At 35.4% G+C, this 20,189-nt stretch overlaps 1 protein-coding gene across 3 annotated transcripts in view; it reads left to right on the top strand.

The window, feature by feature from the left end:
• LOC113057804 (arf-GAP with Rho-GAP domain, ANK repeat and PH domain-containing protein 3-like) overlaps positions 1-18,370 on the top strand; it is a 31,675-nt gene extending 13,305 nt beyond the window's left edge. The window contains exons 6-34 of one of the 3 annotated variants that reach the window (XM_026225325.1): positions 495-710; positions 970-1,039; positions 2,048-2,168; positions 2,469-2,653; positions 2,856-2,962; positions 4,035-4,234; positions 4,535-4,620; positions 4,751-4,933; positions 6,167-6,308; positions 6,574-6,678; positions 7,712-7,865; positions 8,251-8,353; positions 8,449-8,647; positions 8,754-8,817; positions 9,586-9,749; positions 9,848-10,060; positions 10,835-10,940; positions 11,049-11,196; positions 11,464-11,532; positions 11,612-11,686; positions 11,970-12,087; positions 12,222-12,350; positions 13,121-13,260; positions 13,357-13,439; positions 13,521-13,556; positions 14,007-14,070; positions 14,144-14,287; positions 14,383-14,421; positions 17,159-18,370. In XM_026225325.1, the coding sequence (XP_026081110.1) occupies positions 495-710; positions 970-1,039; positions 2,048-2,168; positions 2,469-2,653; positions 2,856-2,962; positions 4,035-4,234; positions 4,535-4,620; positions 4,751-4,933; positions 6,167-6,308; positions 6,574-6,678; positions 7,712-7,865; positions 8,251-8,353; positions 8,449-8,647; positions 8,754-8,817; positions 9,586-9,749; positions 9,848-10,060; positions 10,835-10,940; positions 11,049-11,196; positions 11,464-11,532; positions 11,612-11,686; positions 11,970-12,087; positions 12,222-12,350; positions 13,121-13,260; positions 13,357-13,439; positions 13,521-13,556; positions 14,007-14,070; positions 14,144-14,287; positions 14,383-14,421; positions 17,159-17,533 (3,838 nt within the window). In that variant the 3' untranslated portion in view covers positions 17,534-18,370. Of the gene's footprint in view, positions 1-494; positions 711-969; positions 1,040-2,047; positions 2,169-2,468; positions 2,654-2,855; positions 2,963-4,034; positions 4,235-4,534; positions 4,621-4,750; positions 4,934-6,166; positions 6,309-6,573; positions 6,679-7,708; positions 7,866-8,250; positions 8,354-8,448; positions 8,648-8,753; positions 8,818-9,585; positions 9,750-9,847; positions 10,061-10,834; positions 10,941-11,048; positions 11,197-11,463; positions 11,533-11,611; positions 11,687-11,969; positions 12,088-12,221; positions 12,351-13,120; positions 13,261-13,356; positions 13,440-13,520; positions 13,557-14,006; positions 14,071-14,143; positions 14,288-14,382; positions 14,422-17,158 lie in introns of those variants that run through there. The other 2 variants (XR_003277889.1, XR_003277888.1) reach the window with 2 other exon arrangements.
• Positions 18,371-20,189: the final 1,819 nt, after the last annotated feature.

The raw sequence follows: 20,189 nt of genomic DNA, 5'->3' as shown, positions 1-20,189 counted from the left end.
ACACCACTATTGTTTACTTCAGAAGACATCCACTGCAATCTTTAGCTTTCCATTTATATATGAGATTAATTGAAATTCTACACTAATAATAATAATAATAATAATAATAATTTAGAAAATGCTTGAATGGTTTATTTCTCAAAAAAAAATTTTTTTTTTAATTTTCAGGAAACATTTCTTGAACTGTTCATTTGACTATCATTATATTATATGATATATTATTACAATAACTTTTTTTTGATTGCTGACAGTTTTGCTGTTTTTAGTGTAAATCTCACTAAATTTTCCTTTATTCTTAATACAAAAAAAAAGTGGCTAAAGAAAAATGTTAAGAAAGTTAGTTAAAAATGCATTTCATCTTCGTATTATTTGTTGTTTGCTTGTTCGCTTGTTTTCAGGATTTTTACATATCTTTACTGGAACATAAACCTGATTTTTGTTTCGTGTAGTAATATTACTGTACAGTTTATATTTTTAACTTCCTCCCCCCACAGGCAGCACAATCACTCGTGGCTCAAGCGTCTTGATTCTCCAGGATACTGCACTGTGGGTGAACCGTCCCCAGCCTCTCACTCATTCTCTCTCCCTCACAACCTCGGCTCCACTGAAACGGATGAGGACCACATCTCCCCCTACGCAAGCTTCACCTCGCTGTCCGAGCGGGCGGCACCCATCCTCAGCGGCTGGCTGGACAAGCTCTCTCCTCAAGGGTACGCCCCGTCGGGGCTGCTGCTCTCCTCTCATCTCTGCGTCTCCTGCATGCTCCTCAGTGGCTGTTTCTGCTCCCTGTCTGTCCTCTCCGGCCGGTTTGTCATTACTTCTCCTGCTGTTTGTTCCCGTCCTCTGCTTGACGTCTTCCAGTGTCTAGATTCATTTCCTCCATGAAGAATTTCAGACAGCACTATATTAAATGTGACCTTTGTAGTGCAGTTGTTTTTCTCTGATGTCATCTTTGTTCCTCTGTTATAGAAACTATGTGTTCCAGAAACGATATGTGAAGTTCGATGGGAAGAACTTGATGTACTTTGGTAGTGAAAAGGTAGGATTACATGTGAACAATTCTGAACAAACATCCTGATGTTTTATTATTGAAGGGGTCATATCATGCATTTATCACTCATTTCATATCATATGAAAAGATTGGGGTCAGTATGATTTTTGAAATAATTATCTTATGCTCACCAGGGCTACATTTATTGAATCAAAAATAAATGAAAAACTGTTATTCTGTGAAATATTATTACATTTTAAAATAACTGTTTTCTATTTGAAGATATTTTTTTAAGTATGTTGTATTCCTGTGATGCAAAGCTGAATTTAATGTTTTTGTGGAAACTGTGACTTTTTGTCAATGTAATGCATCTTTGTTGAATAAGAATATTAATTTCTTTAAAAAAGAATGTTATTGACCCCAAACCGTTGAATGCTAGTGAAAAATGTGTTTTCCACCCTCTTTCCATTGCTTTGGCATAAATCCCATCTTTGCATGTGTTTGGGCAGATCTGTAGCTCTGCCATATTGTGAACATTGAATAGTGTGTTAAACAGGTGAACAACACTGAATAGATGCTGTTGACATGTAAAGGCCCTTTCACACCAAATGCAATACAAGAAATCTTGACAAATCACTGGTGAATGGTCTATTCATACAAAGAGTGAAATTAATATCCATTGGGCTGAATGAAAAGCATATTGCACAAACAATAGTTGATGCTAATCGACAACCAAATTCACGTGTGTGTTGAACCTTTCAGCACAGCTGGTCTGGGAAATGTTATGTTACACTATTTAGTCATTTAAGGTTTGCAAGTTAGTCTTTTTGGGCTGGGCAGGATGTTTGTGTTCCCAAAGTTACACTGCAGGGTGTTTTCATAGTACAATCAACCGATTCATCATGATATATGATGATATATAACCCCTTTAAGCACTTCAGGCTTCCTGAAGACCTTCAGAATCCAAAGCATTCCTACATTCACTTGCGTTTTCCTGCAGACGTCACGTAAGTTGAAACACTGTTATTCCTAACACAAATGGTGTTTTTTCCTCAGGATGCTTATCCCAAAGGTGTGATCCCCTTAGCTGCCATACAGATGGTCCGCGTAGCCAAAGACAATAAATTTGAGGTTGTCACAAGTCACAGGACATTTGTCTTCAGAGCTGATAATGATGGTAAGCACAGCATTTTTAGCAGATAACTACATTTTTCTAAATTAACATTTATGCATTTGATGCTTAAAAGCGACTTTGCATTGCATTTAGGTTAAAAGTTCATGCATTCCCTGGCAATTGAAACCCATGATTAAATATATCAAATATATATATTTCATGGCAGATAATATATCATTGACATAACCTGGAATCTTAAAGCATTTAATTTTGGCTCAATATTCCATGTTTAGAAAAGTGTCTTATTAAAAATTTTATTTGTTCAAAAGAAACCTTCTGATCTCACTTTATTTCTTTTCATAGTTCAGAGGAGCACATGGTGCAGCACGTTGCAGGAGCGGGTCAAAGAACAGCTGGTTTTCGGCCGCCCACGTTTTGGCCCCGGCAGTCACTGCCAAAAGAGCAGCTTCCTGGAGCTCAAAGGAACCAAGTCAAAGATCTACACAGCTATTATGATGGAGCAGATCTGGTTGTACAAGAATGAGCAGGTGATTAGTTAATCACGTTATAGCCATACTACGCTAGATTTAGTACTAATGATTTACTTTGCCTCTTTCTTCTCTCAGTGTGATGCCATTTGATGAGTTTTTTAAACTTCTAATAGCATATGTGCAATTCATTCAAAAATAGTCTTAAATTATATGCGTCATGGAGGTTTAAGGCTGACTCTTTGTGATATGTGTTCTGCAGTGCTTTAAAAATGGACTTGGAATTACTGTAATTGAGGCCAGAGGTGCTACGATTCGTGATGGGAAGGGCAAGAGCTTTGATCTCATTACACCTTATAAAACCTTCAGGTAAACCGTTCAAGTCACGCTATGCTTCTGTTAAGCAGCTTGTACGAGTGTACCCTTTTAAGTCATTTCCAACTCTGCTAAAACTTTGTTTAATCGGTGATTTGATGATTTCCAATTTATAAATGTATCTAGAGCTGAGTTTATTTTTCATAGCCCTTGGTTTAAAACAAGAAAAAAGAATTGGTCAATAAGGCAATTTCTTTAAAAACAAGTCATATCACACGACTTGAATTCTCAAATAAAAGACAAAAACAAATATGGTGATTTAAAAATAGATAATATTTAATATAGTTCTGTATTTTAAAATAAAAACTGTAATTATGGTTAAAGGTTTTTTTTTATATGCTACCTTTTATAAGGTTGAGATTTTTTTTAATCTCTTATGCCTATTTATTTGAAAATTGATTTCTGAAGATTGTATTAATTTCTGTGATGACTAAGCTACATTTTCTGCGGCTATTACTGCCGCTCAAGAAACATTTCTTATTGTTGTCAGTGTTGGAAACAGCTGTGCAGCGTAGTATTTCTGAGGCATCCCTGATACAGTTTTATCAGCACTCTTTGATGAACAGAGTGTTCAAAAGAACAGGATTTATTTGGAATTGTCCTTTTTTTTGTATGAATGTCTTAACTATCATTTTGATCAATTTAATGTGTCCATGCTGAATAAAAGTACTCATTTATTGGGGGAAAAAACATTTACAGACCCTAAACATTTGAAGGCTAGTGTATATTTTGTAATACATGCACACGCACACACACACATACACACACACACACACACACACACACACACAGTCTGGTTTACTATCCTTGTGGGCACTCTTTATAAGCGTAATGGATTTATACTGTATGAACTGTCTTTTCTATCAGGTTTTAAGTCCCCACCAGTATAGAAAGACATTTACACACACACAAACACACACACATAGACGTTATTGAAATAAAGTCTAAATTTAACTACACACTTAAAGAAAGTAGAGAAGTCATAAAGAGGTCTGTTCCCACAAAGTAAGCATGCCAGACCAGAGACATTTAATAGGCATTAAGAGGGTTGTGTGCATCCATGCAGCTTCACAGCAGAGTCAGAGCGAGAGAAGAGGGAATGGATGGAGGCCCTGCAGGAGTCTATAGCAGAAACACTATCTGATTACGAGGTGGCGGAGAAGATCTGGTCCAACAGGTCCAACAAGATCTGCGCAGACTGCAAAGCCATCAATCCGGACTGGGCATCCATCAATCTGTGTGTGGTCATCTGCAAGAACTGTGCAGGTGTGTGGCGGTCACTTATCACCTCGATGACGTTCAGCATTTTAAATTGTGAATTAGACCAGAAATTGTTTTTCCCTTTTCCAAATAGTCACTAGCTTGCATGGTTTATGGCAGTGTTGAGTCTTGGTTGATACTGATGGTGCTGAGAGTTTCTAAGCTCATTTAAGAGTTCATGTGAGGTCCGTACACTACAGATAAAAGTGGCTCAGAGGCACCGTATCAGGAAGTCTTAGTGGGACAAGCCGAATGAATGGTGCGTGGAGAGTGATGTGGTGCCTCTTTTGTTCTGTCTGCCTACAGGCCAGCATCGAGGTCTCGGCACAATGGTGTCGAAAGTGCAGAGTCTGAAACTAGACACCAGCGTGTGGAGCAATGAGATCGTCCAGGTAGGGGTTGCCGTGGGGTCTGAGTTTTTTTTTGTTTTGTTTTTTGCAAACTTATATTCCAGTTATCAGGATTCCTGTGATTTTTCCACAAGGTCTTTTACAAATGGGGCATTATGTTTATGTGTTCTAGCTCTTCATAATGCTTGGCAATGATAGAGCCAATGAGTTCTGGGCGGCCAGACTTCCTGTGACTGAGGAGCTGGACTGTGATGTCTCACCAGAGCAGCGGAGAGAGTTTATCACACACAAATACAGAGAAGGCAGATATCGCCACCCTCAACCCAGATTTAGCACTCAAGAGGAACTTCTTAAGGTAAAAGATAAGCCTTTTACAGCTACAGGGGACAGATCATGCAAACCAGTGATAACTTGTGTAACAGGCATTAAGATTTTTCATTAATTATTTAAGATTATTTATAGATTTCAAAATACAGTAGTAAATAAAATAAAAATGCTTCAGAAGTGTTGTGTTTCATTTTAAATCACACAGTAAAAAAAATAACAATAAAAAATATCAGGGAATTTTAAAATTGAGTTTTCAGGCCTGGAAGATTTATGGAAGTAAAATAATAATCTGGTATATATATATATATATATATATATATAATGCCCAATTATTTAATACTACTAATTATTACTTTATTAGTTTTAAATGCACAATAACATAGGTGGTAAAATAAAGAATAAATAAGTTAATTATAATAACTATTAATATTGTTATTATTACTAATATTATTATTTTGAAAATGCACAATTAAAATAAATAAAATAATAATCTAAAACTTGAATAATATTATTACTACTACTACTACTACTAATTATTATTAAATGTAATTAACATATAATCACCATACCCATGACTTTTATTCTCAGTAATGCTCAGTCGTCATGAAAGGTCATGGAAACGTCAAGGGAATGCATTGTTTTAAAAATCTGGGAACTTTATATTCTTGCTAACAGATAACACTGACTGAAACCTTTGTGGAAACCTTGTGAAGATGTATATAATCCTTTCGCTTTGATAATGATGAGTTAATATTGCTCTCAGTTATCTTCAGAGCCAAATAACTTTTAGCACCTTTGCTCAATAAATGCATTTCCCTTTTCTCTTCTGCAACACACTTAATTTTGAAATACCCTGAATACTTCCTCAAATGAGAAGTGCGATGCACTATCGCAGGAGTAACAGCTTTGCTTCAAAAGAAAACTTTTAGATCAGTCTGCGCTGGGCCAGTGAGGACATCCCGTCTTAATATAGCTAGAGCCATCTAAGTATTATGCCAGCGGTCAAGCCAAGATTAGTGTGTATTATTCATTCTCAGGACTTTACCAAGGCTATCATTTGTGTGTCCAGGCTACCTATGAACCCCTGAATAAGCCGATGGCTGTGTCGTGAATTGAAAATAATTAAGAGCGATAATAAAAGACTGCAATGAATAGAAGGACTTCGGGAAGAAGCTTTTAATGTCCTTTGGCAAAATATGCAATTAGCGATGCATTTGTTGAAGTGTGTATACGTTTGTGTGTGTGTGTGGTCACCCTGCAGGCGCTGTGCACCGCTGTGACTGAGCAGAACCTGCTGAAGACAGTCACTCAGATTTTTGCGGAGGCCGAGGCCGTGCGACTCGCTGACGCTAACGGAAACGATAAGCGTGCATCCCCGCATTACTCATACACACAGTCAGCAGGTATGATCCAGTACTTCACTACAGACATGTTGCTTAAAGGGGAATATTTCATTTGACAGGCACCATGTCGGAAACGGGAAAAATAAACTCAATCACAGTTCCTTTAAAATTCAACATCTTGAACATTATGAAAAAAAAAATGTATTGATGTTTTTGCAACTCTCTTGTTTCTCTGTACTACAACAACAATACAATTACACACTGTGGTGGATATGTCATCCTAAAGTGAGGTGTGAAGTATCTTATCGTAGTTTTCTGGATTCAGATTCCTGTGTCTATGATGAGATCATGCAGCCCGTCCTGTACTCCGGCTACCTCTACAAGTCAAGCTCCTTGAACAAAGGGACATTATCCCGCAGAACCAGAGACGGTAGGCGACTTTAGGAGCAGAATGAACCTCTTCAGTAAAAATAAAGCTACTCAGAACTACTTCATACTCCTGCATGGAAATGCATTACAAGTTATGTAATCAGATTACTTTTTCAAGTAACTAGTAAAGTAACACACTACTTTTAAATTAAGTAAATTAAATTGACAAATAAGTAACACAAGTACTTTTTTCCCATTTATTAACTGATATCTCTTCCGTCTCTATGTTAAGTAAAAAATTAACTATTGTGTTTTTTGTTATTAAAAAACAATAAGCATTCCCATCCCGGGTGATAAAAAGTAACATTACTTTCCAATCAATGCAATGAATGCTTTTTATGGAGTAATGCAGTTTTGTAATGCATTACTTTTACAATTAACTGCTCATCAGATTGTGTATTTATTAAATGAAATGGGTATTTTACCTAAAAAACATTACAAAATTAAAATGCATTCAAAAGTTGGGGTTCAATAATAATTTTTTTAAGAAATGTTTAAAATGCATTCAGTTGATCGAAAGTGACACTAAAAACTGTTCTTTAAACTTTCTGTTCATCAAAAAATCCTATAAAAATGTATCATGGTTTCCACCAAAAATGTAAGCAAATGTTTTCAACATTGTTAATGACCAGAAATGTTTCTTCAATAGTAAATCAGCATATTCGAATGATTATGTGACGCTGAAGACTAGAGTAATGATGCTGAAAATTCAGCTGCACATTACATGAATAAATTACATTTGAAAATATATTCAAATAGAAAGCAGTGATTTTAAATTCTAATAATATTCCACAATATTACTTTTTTTTAACAAAATAAATACAGCCTTAGTGACCTTAAAAGAGACTGTAAAACTACATTCAGACGAGTGTAAAACATGAGCATCTGATTACTGCTCAGTTCAAAACATCAGCGGTCTTGGACTTTATACTGACATCTGATACGAAACAGCACTGTAGTTTGATTGTTTTTGTGTGTGTGTGTGTGTGTGTGTGTTTTCTTTAATTACATGTTTGATTTGATTTATTCAGCAGATTTTCAGAAGTACTGGTGTTCGGTGGAGAAGTCCATTCTCTTCTATGAGTCTGACAGATGTCATGAGCCCAGTATGAAGATCGATGTGAAAGACATCATCTGTTTAGGAGTTAGCCGACCAGACTCCAGCAACAACAGCGGCTTTATTGACAAGTGGGTTTCAGTGAATAACCCAACATCCTATAGGACATATGTGACCCAGGACCACAAAACCATCATCTAAAAGCTGGATCAATAATCTTTCCATTCATTTATGGTTTGTTAGGATAGGATAATATTTGGCCGAGATACAACTATTTGAAAATCTGGAATCTGAGCGTGCAAAAATTCTAAATACTGAGAAAATCCCCTTTAAATCTATGCAAATGAATTTATTAGTAATGCATATTATTTATCAAAAATTAAGTTTTGATATATTTATTGTAGGAAATGTACAAAATATCTTCATGGAACACAATCTTTACTTAATATCAGGGTCACATAAGTCATAGTATCTTAATCATAACATAACAATATGATTCTTCATTGTTCCTCTCAGATTTCGATACACATTTGAACTGTACCTAACATCTGATAAACTGATGCAGTTTGGCTTGGAGACTCCAGATGCGTTGCACAGTTGGGCGAGAGCAATAGGGAAGGTAAATATTAATCAGTAACGCTGTTCTCTGTGTAGACGGGAAATAGCTTGTCACATCAGTGCATTGGTTCTGACCTGGCTTTTGATCTCTGGAAGGCCACCACACCTCTCAGCTGTCACTGTCTGCTGGCGCGAGAGTTCGAGCGCGTGGGCGTCCTGCACTACAAGGCCATGCTAGACCCACAGCAGTGGAAAGAAGGCTTCTTTGTTCTGCAGAAGTCCAACCTGTTCATATGCCCTGGAAATGATGGAGCCGCAGAGGATATTATAAACCTGAAACGCCTACAGGAGCTCAGTGAGTCCGTTAGCTCAATCACTGTGAAACAGCTGCTAAATATACCCTCAGGGATTAATAAATGAGCTATGTACTTATCAGTCTTTGTCTTGGGTTAAAAATCAAGGCATTGCATCGGAATCAGAGAACCATGAGAAGAAGGACATCCTGGTTCTTGTTGAGAAAGGAAGGTGGGTCTTTGACTTCTATTAATGTGTATGTTTAAGCCAAAATGAAACCTGTTTGCTTTCTTAAAGGAATAGCTCTCCCCAAAAATGTATTTTGCTTAAAAAATACCATAAGGCCGTTCAAGATGAAGTAATTTTCTTCATCAGAACAGATTTGGAGAAATTTTGCATTCCATAATTTGCTCACCAGAGGATGCTCTGCAGTGAATGGGTGCCGTCAGAATGAGAGTCCAAACAGCTGATAAAAACATCACAGTAATCCAAACCATTCCAATCCATCAATTGTGAAGCAAAAAACTGTGTTTGTTCAACAAATCCATCATTAAGATGTTTTTAACTTCAAACCGTTGTATCCGGCTAGAATCCATAATTCGGGAGAGAAATATGCATAGAAGTGAAAACAGTTTTAAACAAATGCATCAGTGGGTTAAAGTTAAAACACCTTTATGGTTTTATTTCATTTCACTTCATAAGATGTTAACTGATGGACTGGAGAGGTGTGGATTATTGTGATGTTTTTATCAGCTGTTTGGACTCTATTTCTGACGGCACCCATTCACTGCAGCAAGTGATGTAATACTAACTTTCCAAAATGAAGAAACAAACTCTCATCTTGGCCTGAGGGTGAGAACATTTTCAACAAATTTTCATTTTGGGGTGAACTATTCCTTTAATACACCTCCATGTTCTTATTGCAAATGATTGCATTTCATTACAACAAAGAAAAAGTCCCATTATTCTGTGAACAAAATATAATGCGTCTGTTTGCAGGACTCTGCATCTGCGGGGCATGGGCAGGACCGATTTCTCCCTGTGGTACGCAGACATTCAGAAGGCAGCGGGAGGGAAAGGAAACACCCTGAAAGACCAGCAGCTCAGCAGAAATGACATCCCCATCATCGTCGACAGCTGCATTGCCTTTATAACTCAGTATGGTGAGAAATCCCTGTGCTTTGTACTGAAGACATTCCACCCGGCCTAAATAATTATTAAATGAATTAACATTGAAGTCCAAATGCTCTCTCTTACACAGGTCTGGGCCATGAGGGGATATACAGGAAAAATGGTGCCAAGTCCAGAATCAAGCTTTTGATGGAGGAGTTTCGTAAGGACGCCCGCAATGTGAAACTCCGTATTGGAGATAACTTCATCGAGGACGTGACGGATGTACTGAAAAGGTTCTTTCGGGAGATTGATGATCCTATATTCATGGCAGATCTCCACCCCTTCTGGAAGGAAGCTGCCAGTTAGTACCGTACACTTTCTTTGAAATGCCATTTAAAAATTGTGGGTTGTTTTCTGCATAATGTCTACGCATCTGTTGCATGCTTAAGATTGCAAACAATAGTTTTGATAGAATACATAAACTAGCATTCCAAAGTTTGGAGTTTTTATGTGAAAGTCTCTTATGCTCACCAAAGCTGCATTTATTTGATCAAAATACAGTAAAAACCAATAATTCTGTGACGTTTTATTAGAATTAGAATTTTCTATTTGGATACATTTTAAAAAGTAATGTTTTCCTGAATTTACAAATCTTTTATAACATTATAAAAGTCTTTACTGTTATTTTTGATAAATTCAATGCATCCTCACCTCAAACTTTTGAAATGGTAGTGCATTTTTTTGTTAAAACAAAATACTGTAATATATTCATAACCACAATCACAGTCAATGTGATGAATTAATAAAATTGCATAATTTTTGAAAGTACAAAAATTGCATCGGTAACACAAACAGATACCCGAAAAAGACAAATTAGACAACTTGTTTGCAAACTTTTCTTCAGTTAATTTTACAGAGTAATTTTAAGTGGTTTAAGAGTAATACAGTAAGATTCACACTGTACATGTCTTATTAAATGCATATAAATGCTTATTAAATGCATATTAAAAAAAGTGGATTTTACAACCATAAACATGAAGTTTTGAACAACCCAGAACATTTGTATAACTGACAACAAACATACTGGATTTTGCCTAGTTTGAGTTGTCTCAGTGATTTCTCATACTACATGCAGAGATCCCTCAAAAGCCACAGCGTTTGGACCGATACAAAGAGCTGATTCGAGGGTTACCTCGGGTCAACAGAACGACTTTAGGAGCTCTCATCAGTCATCTCTTCAGGTGAGTCTTTCTTCTGAATCTGCTTCAGCCACGTCTGGTCTGTGTTCATTTCTAGCAGCTCTCACATGTCTTTCTCTTCCTCTCTCTCTCTCTCTCTCTCTCTCTTAGGGTGCAGAAGTGTGCTGATCTCAATCAGATGTGCACTAAGAACCTGTCCCTGCTTTTCGCTCCCAGCCTGTTTCAGACTGATGGAAAAGGGGAACATGAGGTTAAAATCATACAAGACCTCATCGATAACTACTTGTATATATTTGATGTAAGTGAATAACTTCATTGCATGATATTATAGCAAAAGTATAGCAGCATCATGGCGAAGAGGGACAGTACTTATAAATACCATGGAACAAATTAATCAATTCATTCTGAATATCATGCAAATTTTTGAATGCTATAGAACCCCAGTGGTATAAAAATACAAAAAACATAGTAGTACCATTTTTAAAAAAAATTTGTGGAATGCAGTTTTGTGTAAATGTGAATAATTTTGATGCTTTTTAAAGGTTTACTTTTTGTGTTTGGTCAGATCGATGAAGAACATCAAACTCAGATTGAACTGGAAATCAGTTTGATAACCACCTGGAGAGACACACAGGTAGAGTAAAAAAAAATAAAAAATAAAATAAAATTATATATAGTATTATATTTGAATAAGTTTCATATGTTTCTTCCAGCTCTCACAGGCAGGGGACTTGATTATTGAAGTATATTTAGAAGAAAAGTTACCAGACTGTTGCATCACTTTGAAAGTAAGTAATCATATTTGAAAAAAAAAAAGAAAAAAGAAATATATATATATATATATATATTTATGCAATTTTCTGAAACACAAAAATGTGTATAAAATTATGCGTATATACATCCCTAGGCAGGATTTGATTTCAACATTTATTATTATGCTAGCATATAGATGGCCTCAAAGCTAACATACATAAAATAATATTGTGAAAAAAAAGCATAAACTTTTATTTTATGTTGCTGTTGCACAGCAGTACCACACGGTGGCAGACTCAAACCATTACTCTCCCACAGGTGTCTCCCACAATGTGTGCTGAGGAGCTGACCAATCAGGTGCTGTATATGAGAAATATTCCTGCAGGGGAAAAAGAGGTGTGGATGACCTTTGAGGCCATTGAGGAAGGAGAGCTTGGTAAAAACAAAATGCACACTATTCAACACAATTTCACTTCAGTCACTACTGAAGTTTATCAGACACTGCAGTGCAAGCAATGTTTTTTAAGGCCGGGAGAAACAATAGATAAATGCAGGATGTCATTTCTGCAGAGCGACCTCTTCACCCCAAAGAGTTGGTTCTGGAGCAAGCGCTACAGTGGTGTAAAATGGCCGATCCCAGCTCGGCGTATCTGGTGGTGAAGAAGGTGCCTAGAGGAGAAGCTATTGACATCTTCACAGGTGAATGCATTCTCATTTCATTAGATTAAATGACTTTCAGAAAGTATAGTGACGTGTTGAATATTTTCTTGAGTATTCGATCCAAAAATGTTTATAAGTACAAATATTCCATTTAGTCTCTCCACTAACTTGAGGAAATAAAATGCATAAAAATTGCAATGCTTTTCAAAAGTTTGAGATTTTTGTTGTTTTCAAATAATGTAGTGTATGCTCTATTATGCATGCATTTAAAAAGTAATATTGTGAAATATTATTAACGTTCCAGACAACACATTTAAATTTATTTTCAAATGTATTTTATTCCTGTGATCAAAGCTGTATTTTCAGCATCATTACTCAATCCTTCAGTGTCACATGATCCTTCAGAAATCAATCTAATGTGATGATTTGCTGCTGAAAAACATTTCTTAAATGAAAAGCTTTTGAAAATAATATTTTAAATATTTTTTAATAATTTTTTGCTTAATATTTATTAATGTATCCTTGCTAAATAAAAGTGTTAATTTCTTTAAAAAAAAAACTCTAAACTTGCGAACAGTAGAGTATACAAAAATTTTGAAAAAAAAAAAAAAAGAGTGGAAAGAAAATATATCACATTGTCACATTGAATTATTACTACACACAGCTATTACTATACATCACTGAAGCCGTATTTTGTCACATGTAAAAAAAGAAAAAAACGATTTACCTCGTTACAAAGTTGTACAAAATGCTACAGCTGTGTTGTTGTTGACCTTGTGTCTGTTGTATCTGTGTGTTGTGGGCTGCAGCTTATAAGAGTGAGATAGTGAAGTCTGGAGTGCTGAAGTGTCGGGAAGAGCCGCCCAAACTCTTGCAAGGAAACAAATTCCAGGAGCGATCATTTCAAATTAAAGACCACAGATTGCTCCTGTTGAAGGACAAAAAGTATGTATAGAGTTCACCACCATCTTCTACTTTACAGCATGTCAGAAGATTCTGTATGAATGAGAAGACTAAAAATAAAAGCATCTTTCCTACATCACAGAGCCACAGACCTGAGAAAGAGTGGCAACTGAAAACCTTGAAGATTTACATGGGGATCAGAAAGAAGTTAAAACCACCTACAAAGTGAGATGCACATCCAGCAATACGCTTCTTTTCAACAGTGAACTTGATGGAACTTTAAATAACAAACATGTTTCCTTGCAGATGGGGATTAACAGTGATGCTGGACAAACACCAGTTGTAAGTTGTTGTTTTTATATACATACATTATATACATACACACACACATATCTATATATACACACATGTTATATACTGTATATAAGTTCCAGTTCTCACAATTAAAATTAGCATGCATATTACTTGCATACTGGCTGTTTATTAGTACTTATAAAGCACGTAATAATGCTTTATTCTGTATGTCCATATTCTAAAGCCCTTAATCCAAAACTTAACAACTACCTTGCTGACTATTAACTTGCCGAAAAATTGGAGTTTTAGGCAAAATCATAGTTAATAGAATTAGTCCCCAAACTGAAGTGTGACCGTAATAGTGTGTATTATAGGACATAAGTATGCATGCATTCAAAAGCATTATATATTACTTTGCAATGCATTGCACAAGCTTGATAGAAAGTGTCTTATGTATAGCAACATAGTGAACAGTAATCACTCTCCTTGACCTCACAGGTACCTCAGCTGTTCCTGTGAGACTGAATTATGGGACTGGATGACGAATTTACTAAAAGCACAGGTACAGCATGTTTTAAATTGAACGTTTATCGACATTTCAGAGCTGTGTCTTAACATTAACATCCCTCCCTCAGAATGATGATTTGCGTCCACCTGTGATGAGACGGCACTCTTCCTCTGACATTTCCAAGCAGAAGTTTGGCACCATGCCTCTGGTGCCCATCAGAGGAGAGGAGAGCAATACCAACTCCACCATGCTCTCCGCCAATCAGACTCTGGTACGACACACAGGCGTCCTCCAGTGGTTCAGTGCATGTAATGCTCACTTGGTCTTTGCTTTGAGACTTAACTTGTTGTCTGTGTATTTTTGCAGAGGAAGCTCCACACGAGAAGGGCTCTCTCAATGTTCTTTGTAAGTATTTCTCTTGTATCTGCAGATTAATCCAATGCTTTTTATATAACAATTACTTTAAAGGAATAGTTTAACCTAAAATTAAAATTTGCTGAATATTTACTCACCTCCAGGCAATCCAAGATGTAGATGAGTAAATTTGAAGAAATTTTGCATTACGTCACTTACTTGCTCACCGATGAATCCTCTGCAGTGAATGGGTGCCGTCAGAATGAGAGTCCAAACAGCTGATGAAAACATCACAATAATCCACACCACTCCACTCCATCAGTTAACATCTGGTGAAGTGAAAAAAAGCTGCGTGTTTAACATTTTTAACTTCAAATCATTACTAGTTCTCGATCCATAACATTGCGTTCTCCTGTGAAAAAGTATTCTTGTCTGAATCGGGAGAGAAATATGCATAGATCAAACACAGTTTACAAGCAGCTCAAAACAGATCTTGGTGGATTTTGATGTAAGAGGAGAATAGGAGGTGGACTTTTTCATTGGAGGAAGAGTTATTATAGATTATAGACTTTGGACAGAAGTGATCATTTAAAGTTATAATTATGGATTTATTATTACAAATACACAAATTTTGACTTCAGAAGACATGGAGGTTCGATGGACTGGAGTGGTGTGGATTACTTGTGGATTATTGTGATGTTTTTATCAGCTGTACGGACTCTAATTCTGACGGCACCCATTCACTGCAGAGCATCCATCGCTGAGCAAGTGACATAATGCAGATGAAGAAACAAGCTCATCTTGGATGGTCTGAGGGTGCATACATTTTCAGCAAATTGTCATTTTGGGGTGAACTATTCCTTTGATGTTCAGTTTCATACCTTTGCATACAAGTTTTGTTGCCATTTCTTCAACACAATCAGTCACAATTACTCTGATTACAGTGGCTGGTCAAAATGTAAAAGTAGGAGGTTTGGAATGTATCAAATGACTTTTGCGTCTAAAAGCGCTCAGAAATTCAGGAGTGAGTTTTACAAAAAGAAGCCTATACTTAATGTAGGAATTCCCTTTGACTTCCTCGGCCCTTCCCCCCATTCCTGTTGGGAAGCAGGGTTTCCTGATATGACAGGATGCATTTGGAGGAAGAAAGCTTCTACTGCATTGTTCTGCAACTGTAGCCTTGAGGGAGGGCAGGGAGCTCGCTTCACCTCTTGTGTTTAGGGGAAAAGACACAGCTTCTGGTGTATCCCGGCCCAAAAGCTTGCACAAGCAAATTGTCTGCGGGCTGCATGCTTTTGTCCTCAATGAATCTGGCAATTATCTTGATGATGTCTCTCTGATACTGAGACAAAAGTTTCAACTCAGAAAAAGGAAGTAATTTGTTTTGAACATTGTTGAGGGTCGAATCCCTTTCTGCGTATGTCCCGCTAACCACAAATACCTCTTTTGTTCGCATAATGGTAGATCATCTAATTAGACATCTAACAGGTCAGGTATTCTCATGAGATAACAGTCCCCAGTGTGTTCAGAACCTAACACCTGTATGGTTAAGATCTAGTTTTATTATCTTCGTTCACGATACTGATTTGCTTTGGATGTACACATCTGTGTACGCAAGCTCATATGCTTGTATTTTCTAAACCGATAGCTTCATAGTTTGGTCTGATTGGTTGAGCTTTACATTCAAAGCTGTTGTAAAATAGCAGATAGTAGATAGTATGTATGCATGTATTCATTTATTTCTTTATTAAACAATATTATAACATATATATATATATTGTTGTTTATTTTCTATGTAAATTTAAATGTAATGTCATACTTCAACAACAACAATTATAACAATAAACGCATAACAGTAATAGTAGTCTAAAAAATGATAATTATTATTATAAGGTTCTTATAATAGTATATTCTAGTATATTCACTATAATATATTTATGACTAATTTTGTTTATATATATATATATATATATATATATATATATATATATATATATATATATATATATATATATATATATATATACACACTCATTTATATATTAAGAAAATTCAAAGATAAAACATTATTTAATAATAATTTAATTATAATAATATACTTTAGTTATTTTATAGTAGTGTGTAGTATAAGGTTTATGTAATGGTATATTCACTATATTAGGGCTGATTTAATAGTTAATAAAATCAAATGTCATAAAACAAGAATATAATAATAATAATAATACTTATTATTACAAAGTGTGTGTAATATTTTAAGATTCATTTAAAAAGTCTTGCTTCATATAGTTGCATAAATATATAAGGTCCTACAACAACAAAAGCAATAATAATAATAATTATCATTATTATTATTGTATACCACAACTATTATTATAATAATAAAACACAATATGATTATAGTATACAATAATAATAATAATCATATTAGCAATAATAATCATTATAAAATATTGCTGTTATAACTATTGATCTTTTTATTATTATTTTTAAGGTTCAAATTTCATTATTTCTGATAAGAATTAAATATGATCATTATCCCTAGATTTATTTATTGAACATTGGGTTCTCTTATCATCATATTGCTGTGGTTTTGATTTGAATTCAATCTTTTTGTAGAGTTTTTCTAAACTATTTCAGAACTGTGTTAAAGTGACTGTAGTGGATGGCCTTTCATTGGTTTAAAGGCTTCGGCCCGTACAGTTAACTGATTTGATTTGAAATGCCCTACAGATATCTTTTTGACCAACTGGTATGTCTTCCCATTGTCTTTTTTGTTTTTCCTACTCAGCCCATGAAGGTGCAGCAGGACTCGTTTGAGGAGCGCATTGAAAGCTCGGAGCCTTTGTACGAGGAGGTGGGCGACTTCGGTCTGCAGGTGCTCAAGTCTTTGGAAACTAGCTTCCTGTCCAGTGCTCACACAGAGACACAGGAGGTGCCAGCACGGCCCGTCAGCCTCGGACAGAGGAAGGCCTTCTCCCTGGAACGCATGGTTGGATCAAACCCTGTTCACTCTCTCTTATCCTCTGGCGAGTCTATAGACACTTTGGGCCAGGAGGACTCTCTACGCGTCCCAGGTAAACACAGGTCCACAGATCATGTAGCCCCCAACAGGAACTGCTGTTACAGGAACTCTCCACGATGTCAGCAAGAAACCAGAGTCTGAAGAGCAGCGTGAGAACCTCACCTGAGCTCCGAGACCAAATCAATCTCAAGAGCAATTTGCTTTCGAACTAGATATCACTGTTAATATATATATTCCCATGTGTGAGTGTTGTCTGAAATTGGCTAGTAAGAATCCAGTATTAAATTGATTTCATTTTTATAACATAAAGTATTGTGCCAAAGCAGTCAGTGAAATTAAAATATGAGTCTGTGAATCTGTGCTAGAAATTATTTTGTATGAATTGGATAAATCTGTTTTGTGCATTTGTGACTTGTTACACTGAAACTGACCGACCTCTCGAAAATTTTCTTAAAAATGTCACATGATATTTTATTCTATTATTTGTACCTAAAGGTAAAATTACATTTCAGCTCACTTTCATAACTGTTTTTTAAAACACATTTCTTGGCTCAGTAACATTGTTCTCTGTATAACAGTTAGAAATGCAAGTAAAGCAAAGCATATGCAGTCTGTAACATATAATCAGTGGTCTTATCAGCAGAGAAAAAACATTTAGAGTGATATTCCTGAACTGCAGACTGATTAAATGACTACTGTATGGGTGCATTTCACTTCATCTAGACGTATACAGTGTATTATATTTATTAATTTATTTATATAGACTATTTGGTTTATTCTCATATTTCTAAGTGTTTGAAGGAACATTAGCAGAAGTTTTGACAGTAACAGTAGAGGGCAGTATAGATACAGCTCATGATGTCCTGACAATCTAAAGCTTTTTTTTTACTGCTGATTTTCACTCCTCTTTACAGGCGTTTATTAAAGGCATGTACAGTTCTATGAATTCATAACAAAATAAATCTGTTCTCACCCTGATTTTTTTTTTGTTCTTTTGTATTTTAATAACATTTTTTATTGTTTCTCCAATTAATAAAGTATCAGTTGTTTTTAACCCTATTTTTAAAGAAGATCATACATATATGAAGCACTGCTACTGTAATGAATTATTTACTGCTATATTATTCCTGTATAATTTCCTGTTATATTTAATACTAAAATGTTTTTCTATTGTTATGGCATGTTTTCAGTCAATATCGGATACTTTGATATGCATCCATTTTTTTATATAATTTTTTTTATAGTTTATTGCATAAAAAGTCTCGCATTTTGATTAATTTAATTCATGTGTGCTTAAGTATTTTGAATTGTCTTTATGTTTTTAGCTGCTGAGATCTTAATAAATGCAGAGGCATCAATATCAAGATTGTTGGTGGTCAAATAATGTGTTTAGGGTAGAACTAATATAAATAGGTTTGAGGTGTTGACTTGAATCTTCAGATGCGGTTAAGGAATCCGTTTGAGTAAAATAGGATTATTTTTGGTTATAAGATCAAGCATGTAGGCCTGGCTGAGGATCAGTCAATCACAAGTGACTTCTGGGAAGATTTGACTTTAAGAGTAATCTTATTATCCATGCTGTTAACAGGACACCTCTGAAGTAACGCTGTCATGAAGGAGATGCCTCTCATTTCCTTTTAGATAATCCTTCTCTATGTCCAAATCAGTCAAATATTAGTTATATTTGTAGCAAATAATTGTTCCATTTAGGATAATAAAAAAAAAGTAAATTATTGTCATCATGATGTCTGATGATATGAATGTGATTTAGTTTTTGAGAAATGGAGGAGACTTATAAAAAAGGTTTTGAATGACATTTTCCCGCGTAACTAAAAACTGAAGCTGGGGTTTTCATGAAGTTGTAAGACACTGAACCCTTTTATGAGAATACTAACAATTAAATGTCACCGATTTCATGGAAAATACAAATTTCTGAGATATTTGAAAGTTCCTATAAATCAAACACTTGACTGAGATTTGGCAATATGAGGCACTTTCCATGACCTAGTTTTTTTTTTTTTTACCATTAGATGCATAAATGCCACATATTTGTTACAATAATTTATATATGTTAGATAATATATATTTTCAGTAACATTTTATTTTAAGGACCAAACTCTCACTATTAACTTGTATGCATATTATTAGAATATTGTCTGTTTATAATTACTTATAAAGCACATATTAATGCCTTATTCTGCATGACCATACTTTAGATCCTATTAACAAGTAGCAAATTTGAATTTTTGTAAGGCATATTTTGTAAATAAGAGTTAAAGTGTATAAATGTCTATTCTGATGCATGTTTTCTGATTTTGATAAAGTAACACAAGCATAAATCAGGGTTCTAATATTATAGAGGAACTATATTTAAACATGTCCCAAGTTTGGTAAACCTTTTGAGGTTAATAATCAAAAGCTGTATTTGTGGAAATGATGTATGTTAAGTTTGGACCATTTTTTCCAGCATTGGTTTTCTAATGTTGCCACTTCCAAATCCGACAGAAAGAAAATGCAGCTGCAAGCTCATTCCCCAAACAGTTGGCAAAATGCACAGATATGTACCAGGAGTTTTTTTTTTTTTTCATGAGCATTCAGAAGGCTCAGAGTGGGAGCTCTTGTTTGAGTTGCTTTGTACATTCGGGGTCTTTTCTAGGGAAGAAGGGACAGCAAAGACAAGCCCCGACAAGAGCTTAGGGGATTAAGTTCATTCTCACTGCCAATTGGTCACCTTCCCTGTGCCCTCTGCTAGGGCTCTCAATGTGCTGCAGTGTTTTGTGGAGGCTGATTCACTTCA

The sequence above is a fragment of the Carassius auratus genome, chromosome 39 (genome assembly GCF_003368295.1).
Source record: "Carassius auratus strain Wakin chromosome 39, ASM336829v1, whole genome shotgun sequence".
NCBI classification, from domain to species: Eukaryota; Metazoa; Chordata; class Actinopteri; order Cypriniformes; family Cyprinidae; genus Carassius; species Carassius auratus.
This window is presented reverse-complemented; position numbering and strand designations above follow the sequence as displayed.